At 47.2% G+C, this 20,051-nt stretch overlaps 1 protein-coding gene across 1 annotated transcript; it reads right to left on the reverse strand.

Moving 5' to 3' along the window:
* Nucleotides 1-763: 763 nt before the first annotated feature.
* LOC144309589 (uncharacterized) lies at nt 764-18,580 on the reverse strand. The gene is made up of 10 exons (XM_077890672.1): nt 18,513-18,580; nt 15,812-15,869; nt 6,408-6,447; nt 5,591-5,675; nt 5,155-5,263; nt 4,651-4,767; nt 2,922-3,115; nt 2,274-2,330; nt 1,364-1,557; nt 764-1,131 (listed from the first exon to the last, which is right to left on the reverse strand). The coding sequence occupies exons 1-10, from the start codon at nt 18,578-18,580 to the stop codon at nt 764-766; spliced, it is 1,290 nt and encodes a 429-aa protein (XP_077746798.1).
* Between the last annotated feature and the right edge of the window lie 1,471 nt (nt 18,581-20,051).

Genomic DNA, 20,051 nt, shown 5'->3' on the forward strand with positions numbered 1-20,051 from the left:
TATAATTTAAAAGCAACAGAGTCAATTTTTACAAAGTTAACTTATCCTTTATTACAAATAAAATTTATGAAGCAATTATAGAGGTTTACAAAAAACACAAAATACAGAAACAGCACAATGAAAGGGGAGGGAAAGGCTTCAATTGTGCTGCAGCCATCACAAGCTGCTGCTCGGGGGCCAAGGCTGGTGGCTCCACTGAGGCAGGTGGCAGTCCGGCCCTTCGATGAACTCGAGAGCCGGCACCAGGACATGTTCCTCCTTCTGGGGTGGCCAAGAAGCAGGTGGCTCCTCCAGGTCGGGACAGTGAATCAAAGGTATGACCCCCAGGTACTTTGGCTTGACCTCAGTAGCTGGCATCTCAGCCCAGGCTTAGCTTTCAGCACCAGCAGCTGGGACCGGCTCGATCACCTCAGGCCCAGGAGCTTCAGCAGGCCCCACAGTCAGCCTCGGGGCGGGGCTCTTGCCACGATGGTTCAGGGTGTTGCTCGGGGTCCGAAGCCGGTTGCTCCCCTGAGTGAGGTGGCTGCTCCAGCACATCAATGACCTCGATAGCTGGTGGTGGGGCCCGTTCGGCTTCCAGGGCTCCCAAGGGTGCAGGTGGCTCTTCCAGGTCGGGACAGGGATTCAGAGGTCTGACCACCACATACCTTGGCCTGAACACAGCAGCTGGCATCACGGTTTGGGCCAAGCCCTCAGCTCCAGCAGCTGGGACCAGCTCAATCACCTCAGACCCTGAAGGTGCAGCACCCCCCACAGTCAGGGCTCAGGCGGGCTCTTGGGGTGGTTCAGGGTGTTGCTCGGGGTCTGAAGCCGGTTGCTCTACTGAGTGAGGCGGCTGCTCCGGCACATCGATGAGCTCGATAGCCGGTGGTGGGGCCCATTTGGCCTCCAGGGCTCCTAGGGTTGCAGGTAGCTCTTCCAGGTCAGGACAGTGATTCAGAGGTCCGACCATGTATCTTGGCTTGAACACAGCAGCTGGCATCATGGCTTGGGCCAAGCCCTCAGCTCCAGCAGCTGGGACCAGCTCCATCCCCTCAGACCCTGAAGGTGCAGCAGGCCCCACCGTCGGAGCTCGGGCGTGCTCCTGGGGTGGTTCAGGGTGTTGCTCAGGGTCCAAAGACAGAGTATCATCTCCAAGAAGACAAAGTATCATCACCAGGATGGACTTTCCACGTCCCTCTCAAATCAAGGACACTCTTCCCACCGCTCAATGTGTGTGAGTGCAAGAGCCCTGGGAGGTCTCCCCAGACTGCAGCCCGTGGGGATGGGGTGTGAGCCTACCCACTGCTCCGGCCCAGCAACACGGAGGCTTGATCTGTGTGACCCACCCTGTCCCCAACTCGGCCACCCCAGTCCTCCTCACCTCCACCCACAAACTCCGCTTGATGGAGATTTATGAAACGCCAAAGGTAACACTCGGCACGACAGTGGAGCACTGAGCCTGGCAAGTACTGCCCCGTGAAGTTCAGCAGCTTTGTCAGGGCAGGAAATTCTGGGGGATCGTGGAAGTCCTCCTCATAGTAGTCCAGCCAGATGGTCAGGAAGGAGGACATGGTGCTGGGGAGGGACAGGTGGGCAGAGGCGTCAGAAGACAGAGCTCCCTCACACAGAGGTGTCCCGGGGAAGCCCTGCAGGAACCGGGGCCCTCGGCCTCCCATGCGGGGCTGTCGGAGGCCAGTGCTGCTCCTTGTCCACCTGTCACCTGGCGGTCCAGTCTGCCACAGCCCTGCTCGCTGAGGAGGGGCTGGCACAAAGCCTCTGTGCATGGGAGCCCATGACCAGCAGTGTGACCATCACTGTTTTTCCTGGGGAAACTTCCCTCCCGTGGGTCTGCCCTGCCTCACTCATGAGGGGCCCCCAAGGGGTGTCCTTCCACTGACTCTAATCTCCCACGGGGCGGGGGCCGTCTGGTCCGTGAGCCCTCACTGGCTCTCCTGAGCACCTGCCGTGCACCCGGGTCCAGGTGCCACCAGATTGGTGAGTGCGATGCTCCCCACACCCTCTGCTCTGGGTCCCAGGTGTGGGGCAGACAGAGGGTTGGGGGGATGGGCATGGAGGAGGTCACCCTTTGGTGTCCCAGTGCTCTCCCACAAAGCCGACACCCCACCCACGGCTCTCCTTTGCTCTTTTCCTGAAGGGGCCTTAGACCCTTACCCTGTCACAGGAATTGCAGACGTGTGGGGTGAAGGGTCGAGCAGCCCCTCCAACCCACAGCCCCCTCGCGGCCCTCCTGGAGAGGGAAGGCTCCCCTGCATGGTCCAGAGCTCACTCACATTTCCCACTGGTCCAGGATTCCTTCGTTCTTGCAGGAAGCTACGATGTATCGATATCTAGAGGAGGGCAGGGGGCATCACATGAATCGTCCTGTGGACCCGATCTCTCCTCATAGCTGCTGTCACCTCTGAACCCCAACTAGTCCAGAACCCTGGGGGGCCGTCAGCTCTGTGCCTGTGGCCACGGGCAGCTCCTGGAGAAGCACCTGCACCTGCTGGCACTTCCTGAATGCTTGAGGAATGAAAGGGCTCCGGCCAGGCCCATGGCTGATATCCGAGTGGGCCTGGGCGCCCAGGTGTCCCCAGGGACCCCTACTCCGAATGCCCCAGGATATAGACCCCAGATGGACTCAAAACTCCCTTTCAATGGCAAAACAGGCCAGCTCAAGACCCTGGTGACGGTGAGGAGGCGGCACAGGCTTTGTCATGGGGAGAGAAGACGACTGATGAGCACAAGCACAGCCCCTCTAGCCGACCTGCCACAGGCCCGGCACCGGGGGCTGCCCTACAGGACCCGACTAGGCCCTGTGTGACTCTCCTCCAGTCGGAGGAGCAGCCCAAGGGGCCGGGAAGTTAAGCAACATTCCCCAAGACTCCCAACCAGTAGGTGGCCCATCCCACTGGGCTGTGGAGGGTCAGAGTGCTCACTTTGCAAACAGCAGGTCCAGCACCTCTTCAGGGGTGCCATATTCCACCAAATAGTTAAGGAATTCAAATATGGACAGGTTATCAAAGCGCAGCAAGGCGGGCACCAGTTCTTCTACCTGCCGCTCCAGCAGCTCCCTCCGGCTGGGGGTGGTTGGGCAGATCCGATTCTTCCTCAGGGCTGAGGCCCTTTCAGCCTGAGGTGGGACAGAGGGGATGTGCAGCCTGCACTGTAGCCTCCAGGAGACCTGGGAGTTGGAGCGCAGACCACAGCCTGAGCTCTCAGTGGCGGCGGGGGGGGGGGGCAGGAATGCCCACAGCAGGGACACGGGGCTTGACGCCTGCGGCTCAGTCACTTAGCATCTGACTCTCAGTTGTGGCTCAGGTCATGGTCTCAGCATCCTGAGATCCCACCCCTGGCAGGCTCCGCGCTTGGGGCAGAGTGTGCTTGAGGAGCCTGTGTCTCCCTCTTCTGCTTCCTGCTGTCTGTCTCTTAAACTGACAGACTATCCAATAAAGAAATAGTTTTAGAGGATACATTTTCAAAAAAATTTGGATCAATACAAGGATCTCAAGTGGGAGAGGTCAGTATCCCAGGGCCGCTTGTCAGCTGAGTTTTGACAGCACCTCCCTGCATTAACGGCTTCACCCCTTGAATTTGACCACACGCCCCTCTCTCGAGGTGCCAACACGGAGACCTTTCCTTGGGTGGGAGGGCCCAGGGTGTGAGGGCTGCAGGATGTTCAGCACCGCCCTGTGATTTGGCAACAGAAGGGAATCGCATCGAAGTCCTGCATCAGTGAAGGGCTCAGTGGCTGTGGGAACCAACTGGCCTTCTGACATGTTGTGCAGCACACGAGGCCCCTGTGCCCGACCCCGGGAGCGGGGGCAGGGATGCGCTCCTTCAAAACCTAACTGTAGAGCGATAGACATAGTACAGTGAGCCCCGTGTCCCTTTGGGGAAAAGTCTCCCAACTCACCAGGACCATGCTCAAGCCTTGGAGAAGGTGGGGAAGGACGTCAGGCCAATGGGGCCTCCTGGGAGCACCAGTTAGGAGAAAGCATAGCACAGTGCAAACTACTGGAGACCGCATGCGATGAGACATGGTGTGTCTCTTCTTAAAAAGTTTTTATGGGCAGCCCGGGTGGGTCAGTGGTTTAGCACTGCCTTCAGCCCAGGGCGTGATCCTGGGGACCCAGGATCCAGTCTGACATCAGGCTCCCTGCATGGAGCCTGCTTCTCCCTCTGCTTGTGTCTCTGCCTCTCTCTCTTTGTCTCTCGTGAATAAATAAATAAAATATTTAAAAGAAAGCATTATAAAAAAAGTTTTTATTATTTATTCATGAGAGACACACACACACGGGTGGGGGGGCAGACACACAGACAGAGGTAGAAGCAGTCCCCATTCAGAGAGCCCGAGGCAGAACTCGATCCTGGGTCTCCAGGATCAGGGCCTGGGCGGAAGGCAGGCGCTAAACCACTGGGCGACCAGGCATCCCCTGAAGGCTCTATTCTGATATTCCTACAAATCTGTGCACAGGGACTCTGCATCTGGCCCAGGCAGGGGCAGGGCCATGGGGGCAAGTTTGGGGAGGAGGGGAATCCAGACTCCTGTAGCAGCAGGAGTCTAGGGGGGAGCCGAGGGGAGCAGCAGGCTGGCTTCTGGGACCTGGGGCCCTTCCTGCTGCATCGGGGCCCTGGGTGTCGGGTGGCCCCAGCCCCTGCACTCACCTTGAACCCTTGCAGGTCTCCGTTAGCTGTGCTGGGCTCCTTCCTGATCACCACCGGGGTGTGGGGGATGTCCTCTTCCTCCCGCCTCCGCCGCCACCCCTTGTCCCATGTGGAGCTCTGTAAAGACCGTGTGCGGCAGCCAGGCAGGAGGCCTCAGCGCCCGGTGTGGCCGCCTCGGCTGGGCCGCACACCCAGCTGACTCCATTGCAGACACACCACAGCACAGTTGGCACACACCTCCCCCAAGGAGAGCAAAGGGATGCGGCTGCAGGGCCTTGGGTTAACTCCGGGTCATGTAAGAGGCACCTCAGGAATCCTGTTTCCACCCTGCCCACCGTGACATCAGGGTGACCCTGAAGGGGTCACCGGGGAACCTGCTGCCCTGCAAGGTCCTCCAGCCTGGATGCGACCTGCCCACACATCCCTGGTTCCCTGAAACTGAAGAGGAGGGGATGGGGCTGCCCAGGATGGCTGGCACAGGTGGCCTGGCCTGCTCTGTATTACCCTACAGCGCCTCCTGAAAAGCTCCCTGAGGTGTTGGGTTTGACGGTGGCACCAGCGTCTCCAGCATTCGAAGCAGCCGCATCCCTGGGGTTCCTGGTGTTGCTCAAAACTGGGAAAGCCATCAGGGAACATCTTTCAGTAGCAGAAGTCTCCTGAAAGTGAGCCTGAGGTGGGGCTGCACTAGAATGTGGGGGCCCGGGTACAGGGGTTCCAAGTTCTGTTGGCCTCTGTTGTGAAAGAAGTGACCTCACTGCCTGGGACCCCCTCCCTGAGTCCACTCCTGGAGGGAGCTTCAGGAGCAGCGCTCGGGGCTGCCAACGGCCCCCCCCCTCCCTGCAGGCAATGGCCTGTGTGCACACAGTGACACAACCGCACCCCTGTCTACAGGCCCCAGGGCAAGACTATGTGCAGCCAGGGCCCCAGCCTGGAAACACACCTGGGTTCAGACACAACTTTCCATTCTTCCCTGGTTTTCACCCCGGAGAAGCCGTTGTGCCTGTCGGGGATAGTCTGCCTCTTGCCTGTGGGATAGGGATTATCCTAGCAGGTGCTTCCTCCAGATGTCCCCACGCCACTGTGGCATCATATCTGTGACATTGGAGGTGGGTGTCACGTGCAGGCAATACCTCCCACCACATGTTCTTCCTTGGTGTGTACATGCGTCCAGGCCCACAAGGTCCCTGTGTGCACACACGTGGGCACCGTTACCCTCATTCTGGAGGCCCAGAAGATGACAGTCCCACCGGGGCAGGGATGGGCAATAGCTTCCCACAATCCTAGGCTCCTGAATCCAAGGCAAACCCTACAGTAGGTGTGGGAGTCTTGGCCTAGAAGGTGTGAGGCTGTCCTTATCCTGAAACCCTGCCTGTCATGTTACGGGCCATTCCGTCATTTCCACTGGGTGAGCTGTGGACAGCGGTGCACCCAGTGGGTCACCCTGACCTGGGCTCTTCCTCAGACTGGAACGTGCTGGAATGCCTCCTGTCTGGGCTGTCAATGCCCACCCCCACCCCATCACATCCCCATGACTGTAGCCAGTTCCATCCACACAACCTTTTCTCAGCCCCCTGACAAAGGGGAGGGGCAGCCTTGGCCCCCAACGGAGGACACAGAGCTGGCTTCATGCCCCCTTCTGCCTCCTTCCCAGGCTGTGATCCTGGCGAGGCAGTGGGTCTTCACCTCCTCCCCTCAGTGGCCCCCTGGAGCCCCAGCTGCTGCGTTTGTCAAAGCCCCACAGTTTGTCACAGCCTCACCTCCGGAGCTCAGGACCCAGGGAAGCACCAGGCTCTCTTTCTAGGGAGCAATTTGCTCTTTCCATTCCTGATATTTTTCCGTATTTTGTCCATCTTCCCCCCTGGAGCATGAGCTCCGAGAGGGAGGATCTGGTCTGTTTATCAGCTCGGGCACTATCTGTGCTCAGGGCTCAGCAGCTGAAGGAGAAGGTGGGAGGATCCATCCCACCACGGGCCAGCTCAGCGGTGGGAGCCTTATTGACTTGGGGCATTTTAAAATACTTGTGCTTTTCTTTTCTTTTTTTTTTTAAGGAAACTCTGTGCCCGATGTGGGACTCAAACTCAGGACCCCGAGATCAATAACCACACGCCCTTCAGACTGCTCCAGGCAGGCGTCCATTGGTCATTTAAAACTAGTAGACTGATAACTATTTCAGTTAATTTGGTGATCCACATTGCTGAATTACCAAGTGACTCCCCCAATGTCAGTACTGCGTCAGCACAGATTGCCCCACCTGACAGCACTGAGTGGCTGTTCAGATTGGAGACTGAACTCGTTCACGGGGTCTTTCAGGAGCCAGGGTGGCTCCTCCATGGGCCTCCTTCCTCCCTGGGAGGTCATGCACCTCTGCAGCCAGCAGCACAAGGGGAAGACAACAAACACAGGCATGAGGGAGGGGGTCTCCAGCCAGGTCTAGCAGGCCTGCATGTCCACCTTTATGCTCACTCTGTGTGTTATTTATTAGAAGTAGTATTCATTTTTAGGATTTTATTTATTTGTTTAAGAGAGAGAGAGCGAGAGAGAGCGAGCACGCATGATCAGTGGAGACAGGCAGAGGGAGAGGGAGAAGCAGGTGTCCTGCGAGCAGGGAGGCAGAAACCCAGGAATTCTGAATCATATCCCACAAAACAGAGAAAACACATCACCAGATCTGCTCCACAAAACAAACAAAAGGCATCTCCTCAAGCTGAATGAAAATTTTCTACTTGAAGTACAGACTGTATGAGTGAAACGAGAGCAAGATTTGTGTGTGTGTGTGTGAGAGAGAGAGTGAGTGTATATGTAAAGTAAATCTTTTTTTATATCAATGCTGTTTTGTATAAACTAAAGAAAGCAATGTCTCAGAGAATCTGCAATAACCAAATTGAAAGCTTCTTGAAAATATGTAACTGCTATTAATTAGCTTCATCTGTTTTGGATTTCAAACCATTAGCATTTGGCAAAGGAATAAAACAACATAGAAACTAGGATCTCCTATATGAGTAAAGAGTTCAGTGCAGAATTTTGAGGGTGAGTGTTTGCTGCTTCACCATTATGATCAAACGGAAACTTCATTCCTTCAGATAAAAAGGGCAGTGTTACCCCAGCAATGTTACAGACAGCAACTTTCTTCAACCTATAGGAGGTAGGTTCTTCCTATTTTGGATGAAAGTTTAGCAAAACTTTCCAGAGTTACCCACTGAAGAAGCACAGCCTGACACATTTCTTTCATCTGGACACCGCAGAAGGCTGAAGTATTTACAGCAGATGGTATTCAGTGTAATGTTATCATACCATGGATTATCAAAATATCTCCTTTCATCACCTTTTGTTTGGAGTTCTTTTTTTTAAAAGATTTATTTGTTTATTTATTTATGAGAGAGAGAGAGAGAGAGAGAGAGAGGCAGAGAAACAGGAGGAGGGAGAAGCAGGCTCCATGCCGGGAGCCTGACGTGGGACTCGATCCCAGGACTCCAGGATCACGCCCTGGGCCAAAGGCAGGCACTAAACTGCTGAGCCACCCAGGGATCCCCTTGTTTGGAGTTCTATCTGGAGTTTTATGTATTTGAAAAATCCAGGATGAATCCTCAGTTGTAGAAGAAAAATAGACTGTGCTCTAAGCTTATATGTGAAAATGCTCCAAGAAGGTTGGTTTGCTCTGACAAAATTCATAGAAGAGCAGTATAACCAGAACAATTCTGAGGTCTCAGGCTGCAGGACTTGAGAGGGGTCGTCACTGGGGAAAGGCAATGTTGATGTGCTGTGTGGTGCCAGAGGAGATAGCATGTGTGAGGGGGCTGGCAACAGGGCCTTTCTGAAAGAACACAGTGGTCATCAATTTCAGGTAAGGGCTCATATATGCCAGGCTCTGTGCTGCTTCATCTTTCTGACCTTTTCATCCTCATAACAACTCTATGAGATATGTCATGTTATCCACATTTTACAGATAAGAATATAGGGCCTTCGAGAATTGAAGTAAATGACCCAAGGTCACCAAGTGAGTGACAGGAACAGATGTCTTCTTGGGGCTATGCCCCACCATGGTCCACACTCAGTATCTACCCCATATGTCTGTTGACTGACTGGAATCTCAGAGGTCTTAACATCTCACATGTGTAAATGATTGGTTGATACGACCCCTCATCATCCACCAACCTCACAGATAAATCTAGATATTGTGTATATGTGTGTGTGTGTATTAATATTTATATTTATATTTATATATATTTCAAATTTCAGCTTTGCTGGTAGTACCTTACTGGGAACCTCTTGGAATACTAAATGGCTTGAATTATTTGTGTGAGAAAGGATCTTCCTACTATAGCAGGAGGATTCCAAAATGAAAAAAAAAAAGGCATGAAAGATCACCAAATACGTCTGATTTACAGATTCGGTCCCTATACTGTAATCTTCTCTTTGTTCCTGTTCTTTGCTTACAATAATCATCACTGCATTTTGACTGCACTTCAAGTAGGCTGCTTCTTCAGCCTCTGACTTCTCTGATTACTGGCTCTTGATCTTTTGCTTTTTTTAATTTATGTGCATTAGTCTTTATCCCTTTAAAATCCACCCCAAAATCTGCTAAGCATATACATCTGGAATTTCAAATCTCACCCTGCCCCCCTTCACACATGGACATTTCTTCCTTTCCCTCTTAACCTCATTCATCATACATTTTCTGTTTATAGCTCTGGGACACCTTGACTCTGACACACAAATCAGCTTTTTCCTGAGCTCTTACTAGAACTGTGTTTCTCATTTACTCTTGGGCAGTATCCATCCTTATCGACTGAAGTTAGGAGTTGAATTATCACCAAAATAAAAGAAAAAGAATGAAGAGATTTTTGTTATTACAGCAGAAATTATTTTTTAATCCACAACAGATGATTTATATTCATCAAAAATTTGTGCTGCTTTCAGCAAACAAGCTTACATATGAAGTCATCAGTTCTGTAAAAGGTGAGGAAGAAAACAACTAATTCAAAGAGAGCATTTTTCCCTCCTTTTTGGTATGCAATGTCAAAAACTTGAACAATTCGTATCAAATCAATTCAGTGGTAGAATGTGGTGTATTACATGAGCATGACTTGTAGTCAGGAGACTTTGGGTCTACTCCCACGATTTATTAGAGTAGCTGTGTGACCTTGGGATAAATTGCTTAAAACTATAATCTGAGTCATTTGTCTGTAAATTTAAGATGTTATTTAACTATGTGACCTTTAAAATTATGGACCTTCTGTGGAGAGTGAAACTTCCCTTAAGCCAGAGTCTTTAAAGGGGAGGCTAGAGTGCTCCCAGATCAATTTCCTCCCGGCCCTAGATCTATAAAGAAACAAATTCAAATCCCCAGTTGAAGCCTTCAGATTTGTTAAAATTAAATACATTCAAATATAATAAGAAATTAACATGAATACTAATGAATGAAAGTCAGGGGAAAACAAGAACAACACATTGAGGTTCTTGGGAATTTATAGATATTGAAATCATCAAATAGTATAAAATAATTATGGGTCAAGTGTTTTAAGAAATTAAAGATTCTCAAAAAAAGAAATTAAAGATGGAATAATAAATGAAAAAGGGTCAAAATGCAAATCTAATAAAAATACCAGGCACATTTGAAAAAAAAACATTTATAAATAACAGATAATTATTAAAACTAATAGCTTAGTGGATGTGTTAAACAGCGGAATATATGCAGCTGAAGATGGAGTTAAATCTGAAAGAAATAGTCAGGCTGTACTACATAGAGACAAGGCAGTAAATACAGAAGAGACATTAAGCTATATGGAGGGCATAATGAGTAATATATATAATTTGAGTTCCAGAAAGGGGAGATAGAAAAAAGGCAATATTTGAACATAGAAGGGCTAAGATCTTCCCCAGACTGACAAAAGGACATGAATCCACAAATAGAGGAAACAAGAGTCCAAATAGATAAAAGGAAAGTCACACCCAGATGTATGATAGTAAAACCAAAGAATAGCAAAGACAAAGAGCAGATCTTAAAAGTAGGCAGAGGGGAAAAAAGTAAATAATAAGGAGGGCAAGTAGGTATCAGTTTCTCAGTAGCAACAATGGAAACCAGAACACAGTGGAATATCTTCAGCGTTCTGAAGAGAAAATGACGGTCAAGCTAGATTCATGGATTTAACAAAACTATTTTTCAAGGACAAAGGCAGTAAAGACACTTTCAGATAAAGATAGATTGCATTTGCAACCAAGAAACCTTATTAAAGGTATTTTTAAAGAATGTTCTTTTTGACGCCTGGGTGACACAGTCAGGTAAGTACCTGACACTTGGTTTTGGCTGGGATCATGATCTCAGGGTCTGGAGATCAGCTCCACGCTCAGCATGGGGTCTGCTTAAGGCTCTCTTTCCATATCCTTCTGCCCTTCCCCCCGCTCTCTCTCAAATAATAAATCTTTTAAAAAAAAGAATGTACCTTAAAAAGAAAAATGGTTCTAGAAACAAGTTTTCAGGATAATACCCTTGGAAGAAAAAAAAAATACCCTTGGAAGAAAACATAGGGGTAAGTTTCCATGATCGTGGATTTGGGGATGGTTTCTAAGATACAACACAAAGAGCACAAGCAACAAACAAACAAACAAACAAAAAATACTGAACTTCAAAATTGAAGATTTTTGTGCTTCAAAGGACGTGATCAAAAACTGAAAGAACCCCCCCCCCCAAAAAAAAAGGGAAAGAACCTACAGAATGGAAGCTATTATTTGTAAATCATATAAATCTTGTGTCTAGTATTCAGAATTTAGAAATTATACAACTGAACAATGAAAAGACAACCCAGTTAAAAAATGGAGACAAAGAATTGAATAGACATTTTCCAAAGAAGATACACAAATGGCCAACAAACACATGAAAAGATGTTCAACATCATTAGTCATTAGAGAAATGCAGATCAAAACTGCAGTGAGATGCCCACTTCATGCTTAGTGGGATGGCTATAATTTTTTTTTAATAGAAAAAAAACAAGTGTTGGGTAGAAGGTAGAGAAATTAGAACCCTTGCACGTTGCTTGTGAGAATTTTAAATGGTGCAGCTTCTATGGAAAAAATGTTGGTGGTTCCTTCAAAAGTTAAACATAGCATTGCCATATGAAACAGCAAATTCACTTCTAGTTATATCCCCCCCTAAATTGAAAACAAGTATTCAAACAGATACTTGTACACAAATGCTCATAGTGATACTATTCACAATAACCACATTATGCTGAGTGAAAGAAGCCAGGCACAGAAGGTCACATATTGTATGATTCCATTCGAAATATCCAGAATAGGCAGATCCAAAGAGACAGAAGATTACTGGTTGTCATTGGCTTGGGAGAGGAAGGAATGCAAAGTGACTGCTTAATTGGCATGGAGTTTCCTTTTGGGATAATAAAAATGTTCTGGAACCAGATAGAAGTGATGGTTGCACAACATCATGTATGTACTGTCACCAAATTATATGCATTTAAATGGCTAACATTGTGAATTTTAGGTTATGAATTTTGCCACAATACAAAAAAGTAAAAGGGAGCCTTGTGGCTCAGCCATTTAAGCATCCAGCTCTGGATTTCAGATCAGGTCATGATCTCAGAGTTGTGGGATCAAGCCCTGCATCAGGCTCCACATGGGGCATGGAGCATACTTAAGATTCTCTCTCTCTTCCTCTCCCGCTGCCCCTGCCCCCTATGCTGCCTACATTCATACACAAACACACTCTCTCTCCCCCTTCTCTAAGAAAGAAAAAAAAATTTTTCACAGATGCATAGAAATTAGCAAACATGTAGGTAAATCCAGACATTGTACAATATAAGTGATAATGATAATAATGTCTCATTTGTGTGGTTCTAAAAATGAGCATTAAAGTAGTAGACAACAACAAACATGTGAGTTGAGAAAAAAGTAATCAGAGCATTAAAGTTCTCACAAGACCTTATGAGAGTCATTCACTCTCAAGTGCTTTTGACTGTGATTGACAGTAATGAATGTTTTATAGTCACCCAAGTGTACACACATATGTATATGACTGAAACAAAAATTTCTCAAAATAGTCCTTCCCTAACTATATATGTTGTACACTATTTTCTAATCTAGTTAATTTCATTTTTAAAAATGCTAATTGTCTCCCCTTAAGTTGACTCCATCAACCACTAATGGATTGTAACATGCTACTTTAAAACATAACAAAACAAACTGGTATCAAGAGTATGATGGCACCCAAGTAAAGATGTGGGTGAGAAAAAAAATTAAAAAGTCTTGAGTTGTTCACTATCTACTCTGATACTGGGTCAGGAAGCATATGCAAGTGGTGAATTGGCTGTATTTTCCACAATCTTTTGAAGATGTCATCATGTTCCAATATGGTAATCTCCATGGGGCGAAAGTATATTTCTACTAATTCACTGGAAACATTTTAAACAATTCTGAGTTTGTATAACATTCTGTAAATTGTCAAGATAAAGTTCTCTGGAGTATTCAATATGGATGCAAGTAATAGAATTTTTTAAAGATTTTATTTATTCATTCATGAGAGGCAGAGAGAGAGAGAGAGAGAGGCAGAGACACAGGCAGAGGGAGAAGCAGGCTCCATGCAGGGATCCCAACGTGGGACTAGATCCCAGGTCTCCAGGATCACGCCCTGGGCCGAAGGTGGTGCTAAACTGCTGAGCCACCCGGGGCTGCCCAAGAATCTCATATTCATCTCAAATTCATATATGCAAGCAGAATGGTCCATCTCAATTTGAAAAAATCAGAAAAGCTGAATTATGGTCTTACACTTCTTATCCTCTTGTTATTTTGGATAAGTGACTTCATTTGCCCTGGTTTTCTCATCTGCAAAATTAAAGGGAACTTTTAAGTTTTTCCTAAAAGGAAATCTGTGATTCACTCTAACAAGTCTATACAAAACCTTGAGTGCTCTCTCTCTCTCTCTCTCTCTCTCTCTCTCTCTCTCACACACACACACACACACACACACAACTGTATTGCATTAAGATGAAGGAAATTTGGGGCGGCCCTGGGTGGCTCAGCGGTTTAGCACCACCTTCGGCCCAGGGCCTGATCCTGGAGACCCAGGAAAGAGTCCCACGTCCGGCTCCCTGCATGGAGCCTGCTTCTCCCTTTGCCTGTGTCTCTGCCTCTCTCTCTCTCATGAATAAACAAAATCTTTAAAAAGAAAAGATGAAGGAAATTTAACATCGACCCTTATGAAACGTTCTCAACATTGGCATTAATCTATTTTAAAGTAGGAAGTGACTTTCATCACTGATGATTTATTGGGCATACTATATATTTTCAGACATGATTTTTTATTTATAAGACATTTGTGACTTTTTTAAAATTAGATTTTTGTTACTGCAACTTCAGAAGCTTTACCAGGTTAAGAAAGGGGATTATGCTGGTCTGAGCCTGTACCAGTAAATATGTCCATATTCCATGGTAGCTAAATGGCTCCTGTTTAAATTCTTGTTCCAACTGCTGCAAAGTACCTTAAGGAACAATGTTTGGTAAGGTATGTTTACACAAGAGATACAAATGTCTGTTTTTCCACCATAGCTTTTTGTTCATGTTAGCTTATCATTGAAACTGTCCATGCTCTCAAGTGATGTGTGACTAAGAGATTTGTTATCTTTAGTCCGCTGCTGTCTGGAAGATTTGTACTAGATGAAAGAGTAGAAAAGACACTCTCCACTTCAGCCATTCTGCATTATTTTCAGGTGCCTAATAGCCTTTTGATGATCTTGCTTACTGGGTTTTTAACGTTGTGTGCATGCCTATGTGTGTGTAGAAAATTTCAAACATAAACAGAGTAGTGTAATGAGCCCCACTTACTCATCACTCAACTTCAACTATGAATATCCTACCATTCTTGTTTTATTTATACCACCCACTCCCCAGCCCCTCTGTTTGATTATTATTATTTTTTAGAGTTTTTATGGTAAAATTTACATACACTGAAATGCACAAATAATTGAACTGTTTTGACAACTAGATACACCTGTGTAACCTGTGCCCTTACCAGAGTTCCATCTCTTGAAAGAATCTTCCTCTGTCCCCAGGTAATTCCTCAAGTCCCCCAAAAGCATCCAGTGGTTTTTCTCACCTTAGGTGAGTTTTGCTTATTCTAGAACTTCATATAAGTGGAAGCATACAGTATTTCTAAACCCTTTTGTGTCTGGCTTCTTTTCTCTTGTGAGATTCAGTCATTTCATTGCAGGGATCAGTACACTAATGCATCCTTTTTATTACTGAGTGGTAAAATAATACCACAGCTTGTTTGCCCATCCTCATGTTGATGGACATTTGGGTTGTTTACAGTTTGGGGCTATTTTGAGTAAAACTGCTATGAGCATTCTTTATATCCTTTTGTGAAGGATATATTCCCACTTATCTTGGACAGTGACCTAGATCTACAGCTGCTGGACTATAAGGTAGGTATATGTTTAACTTTATAAGAGGCTACCCCACCCTGTACCACACTTTTACACTCCCATCAGCAGTATATATGAGTTCTAATTGCTCTGACTCCTCATCAGCACTTGGGATTTGTCAGTCTTAAATTTTAGCTACTCAGGCAGCCGGGTGGCTCAGTGGTTTAGCACCGCCTTCAGCCCAGGGTCGAGTCCCACTTCGGGCTCCCTGCATGGAGCCTGCTTCTCCCTCTACCTGTGTCTCTGCCTCTCTCTCTCTCTCTCTCTCTCTCTCTCTCACTCATGAATAAACAAAATCTAAAAAAGAATTTTTAGCTACTCTAGTGGATGTAAAGTAGTATCTCAATTTAGTGTTAATTTGCATTTCTGTAATGACTAAAGATATTGAGCGTGTTTTCATGAGCTTATCCCTTTGGCCTAATGTATTTTTCACACGTGGTTCCCTTGTCCACAACACTTACTATCTACCACCCTTTTCTAGTTAGCTACTTACACCTTATCTAGTCCTCACCTTATTGAAAGGAATCCTTCCTCCCAAAAAGTTAGGAGTTGAGGAAATCAGCCTGAAAGCTCTATGAGAAACAGTTTTCCAGAATCAGCATCAGCCACTGTCTTTTCGCAGTGCCCTTGAACCTTAAGGCAGGGAAAACTTTTCCTTTACCCTCCTCCAATTCCCACTTTTGGAAATACAAACAGCCCAAGTCGTAGTTGCTCATTCATTTTGATGTTACCGGGTACAGAAGCTCGTAGGGCTGGGACTCCTGTGGAGACAGGGGCATACCATAAAATCTAAAAGGGAGTACCACGTGGAAATTTTATTGAAGAACAGTAAGCACCTCAGCTTCAGTATTTCCCTTTGAAGGGATAATCCTGTGGCTTTCAAGCCTGTAGAGAAATAGGGTGATTACAGTGTACAGCATGAGAAAGAAATACTTCTGGACACCTGGGTGGCTCCGTGGTTGAGCTTCTGCCTTTGGCTCAGGTGGTGGTCCTGGGATCGAGTCCCACAGCGGGCTCTCTGAAGAGAGTCTGCTTCTCCTCTGCCTATGTTTCTATGTCTCTCATAAATAAATAAATAAAACATGAACATATAAACATAAACATAATAAAACAATAAAATGTAAACAGCCTAATAATATATAGAAGTATATAATTTCTTCGGAATATAAACTCTTAAGTTACCATTGACTAGAAAAGCATCGCATTCTCTTGCTGTGCTCTGTAAAGCTTCTTCCTTGACCTGCTCCCAATATCTGCTGAGAAGATAAGCAAAAAATGTTCTCAGGCTTCCCTTAGTCTGACCTCCAGGGATTGCCTGGGGGTCAAGGAGGATCCTGTGTGGGAAGAGAGTAGGACTGCTATCAGAAGGGTTACAATTGATGCTTCTCCTATCTTTCCACCCTCAGTTGCTGGCCTTTTGGTTTCCTCCCATTAAAAAGAAGCTTTATTAGTGTGTTTATAAACAGTTATGCCTCTGAGTAGGTGATTTTGGCACACCATGTATATCCCCTTGTCACTCAACATCCCTATGCATGCTGATAAGCTTTCTGCTGCCAATACCTGCATCCCTTAGCTCTCCCCACAGGAGCATTCTTGGTGCCCGGTGGCTGGAAGTGCCAGGGAGCTGACATCCCTGGGAACAGCCTCAAACTCATGACAGATGGGAGCTAGTGGCTAAGCCCTCCATCTTTCTTATCCTTTGGGTGAGACAACTCTCGGGTCTGCTCTACACCACTTCCCAGAGTAGCACAGTGGAAATGAGCCCAAGTTCCCCACAGCTATAACATACTCATAAATTCATCTACTGGCTTCCTTCCCTTCCCTGGCTCACTGTCCCCTCCTCCGCCAATGTTTCCTGAGATAGTCTTCCAAATAAACTCCTAGCCTTGGTCCTAGTCTCAGGGCCTGTTCTGGAGAAACCCAATGTAGGCTAGCTTAATAATACCAAGCAAACTCACTAATAAAATATTGGTATAAACATATTGTTAGTAAATCTTCTAATACTTTAAATGGTTCAGATCCAGCGTGGCTAAAGACCTAGCATTCATTTCGTTAAATTTACCTAGCATTATCCCCAAAATGTTATTGTTTCAGAATGCTTCTGAGGTAAAGATCTAGTTTAAGGAGTAATCTCAAAACCAGGGATGTGTATCTCACATATTTGAGTTTAGATGAAGAGTCAGCGACTTGATTTTTCAAAGCCAATTGGTATAATGTATACTATTGTTTCCCAGCATACTAAGATACTTCTGTGTATAATAAAAGATATCCTCAACATGTTTATATTTTGGTTTTACTCTCTTTAGCCCATTGTTTGGAAACAAAAATGGGAAGGAAGTATAATTTTCCTGAAGAAAGAGCGCTGATGCTGGTGTATAGGTGTGCATGTATATGGACCCAGGAGTCCTCAGCGTCCCTTGCCCTCCACATACCCACCTAAAATATTTTGGCAAGCTTGGGTTTACGGATGTGTCATGAGTTAAGTTCAGTGAATAACTCCACGTAACATTTTATAGGTCAAGAAAACACAAGAGAAGCACAAATTTGAAACTGTGTCAGGGATTCATGGCACAAGGTATTAGATATTTTCTGTCACCAAATATGCTTTGCTTCATTATCCATTAAATATTTCATCTTAAATACCAGTTCCAAATCCATAAATTCAGACCTGAGCTTAGTGCCACATGCCCTTCTCAAAATAATTAGCTTCCAGATGCTTTAATATTAATTTCACTGATGCCTTTAGAGAAATTCTTGATGTCTGTTTTTGTGCCAGTACCACACCGTCTTGATGGTCACAGCTTTGTGGCACACCCTGAAACCCGGCATTGTGCTGCCTCCTCCCGCCCCCCCCCCCCCGCAGTGGGTACCTTGGCTACTATTCCTGTGGCCATTCGGGGTCTTTCTGATTCCACACAAGTCTTCAGATGATTTGTTCCAGCTCTCTGAAAGAGTCCGTGGTATTTCTGAGAGGGATTGCACTAGTTGTGTAAATTGCCCTGGATCACGTTGACATTTTCCCCAATATCAATTCTTCCAACCCAGGAGCATGGAACCTTTTTCCATCTCTTTGTGTCTTTCTCAGTTTGTTTCAGACATGTTCTGCAGTGTTTCAGGTAGAGATCCTTTACCCCTTTGGTTAGGTTTCTTCCTAGGTAGCTCATGCTTTTTTTTGGGTGCTGCAGTTGTATAAATGGGATTGACCCCTTCCTCGATGTCCCTTTCCTCGGTCTCATTGTTTGCGTACAGAAAGGCCACTGGTTTCTGGGCCCCGAGTTTGTATCCCGCCACACTGCCAAACTTGCTGTAGGAGTTCCAGCCGTCTTGGGGTGGAGTCTTTTGGGTTTTCTAGGTACGGTATCATGTCATCGGCGAAGAGGGAGTTTAACTTCTTCTTTGATGATTTGAATGCCTTTTATTTCTTTTCATTGCCTGATTGCTGAGGCCATGACATCTCGTACTCTGTTGAGAATAGCAGCGGTGAGAGTGGACATCCCCATCTCGTGCCTGGTCTTCAGGGAAAGGCTCCCAGTGTTTCTCCATTGGGAATGAGAATTTGCTGCGGGCTTTTCGTAGATGGCTTTGAAGATGCTGAGGGACGTTCCCTCTATCCCGGTACTCTGAAGCGTTTGGATCTGGCATGGATGCCATATTTTGTCAAATGCTTCTTCCTCTGCGTCTCTTGAGAGGATCATCTGGTTCTTGTTTTCTCTCTTGCAGATCTGATGAAGCACCTTGAGTGCTCTCCGAGTACTGAAGCAGCCTTGCACCCCGGGGATAAAGCCTACCGGGTCATGGTGAGTAACTTGTTAATAATGTCCTGTTGGATCCCATTGGCTCGTAGCTTGTGGAGAAGGTGTGCATCCGTGTTCATCAGGGACATCGGTCCAGAATTCTCCCTTTTGGTGGGTGGGGTCTTGGGTTTTGGAGTTAAGGTGACACTGGCCTCCAAGAACGAGTTTGGAAGTATTCCATCTCTTTCTATCTTTCGGAGCAGCTTTAGTAGCACAGGTATGCTTTCTTCTTGAAGCGTTGGATAGAATTCCCCTGGGAAGGCATCTGGCCCCAGACTTTTGTGTCTCGGGAGGTTTGTGTGTTTGTTTCTAGGTGTATTTCTTATTGGGGTTCATTTTGCCAACATAGAGCATAACCCCCCAGGGCTCATCCCATCAAATGTCCCCCTCCGTGCCCATCACCCAGTCACCCCCAGCCCCCCGCCCTCCTCCCTTTCTTGCATCCCTTGTTCGTTTCCCAGGGTTAGGACTCTCTCATGTTTGGTCTCCCTTTCTGCCATCTCCCACTCAATTTTTTCTCCTTTCCCCTCTATTCCCTTTCACTATTTTTTTCTCATCCTCCCCAGAAGAATGAGACCATATGATGTTTGTCCTTCGCTGATTGACTTCTTTCACTCAGCCGTCATACCCTCTGGTTCCATCCAGGTCGAAGCAAATGGTGGGTGTTTGTCATTTCTAATGTCTGAGTAATCTTCCATTGTGTGCAGAGACCACTCGCCCTCCTTATCCATTCATCTTTCGATGGACACCAAGGCTCCTTCCGTAGTGTGGCTGTTGTGGGTGTTGCCACTCTAAACCTCGGGGTGCGGGTGTCACGGCATTTCCCTGCATCTGTACCTTTGGGTCACACCTCCACCAGTGCACCTGCTGGATCGCAGGGCAGATCGGTTGTTACCTCTCTGAAGCACCTGCACACGGTTTTCCACTGAGGCTCAGGGAGGGTGCCGAACCCTTCCGCATGCGCTCACAGGGGTTTGGATGCAGGCACCGTCCACCGTCAGGGCACGGCCTTGGGGTGGTGGCTTGAGGGCCTGGGTTGCTGTGCCCCAGGAACCCCGCGAAGGTCCTTGGCTCTTCCTTCTCCCCCTTCCGCCCCCTCCCCCTCCACCCCTGCCCCCCTTACTCCCTTACTCCTTCCGCCCCTGCCCCCCTTCCCTCTTCCCCCTTCCCAATCTCC

Source organism: Canis aureus, unplaced genomic scaffold (assembly GCF_053574225.1).
Source record: "Canis aureus isolate CA01 unplaced genomic scaffold, VMU_Caureus_v.1.0 ptg000124l_RagTag, whole genome shotgun sequence".
NCBI lineage: Eukaryota > Metazoa > Chordata > Mammalia > Carnivora > Canidae > Canis > Canis aureus.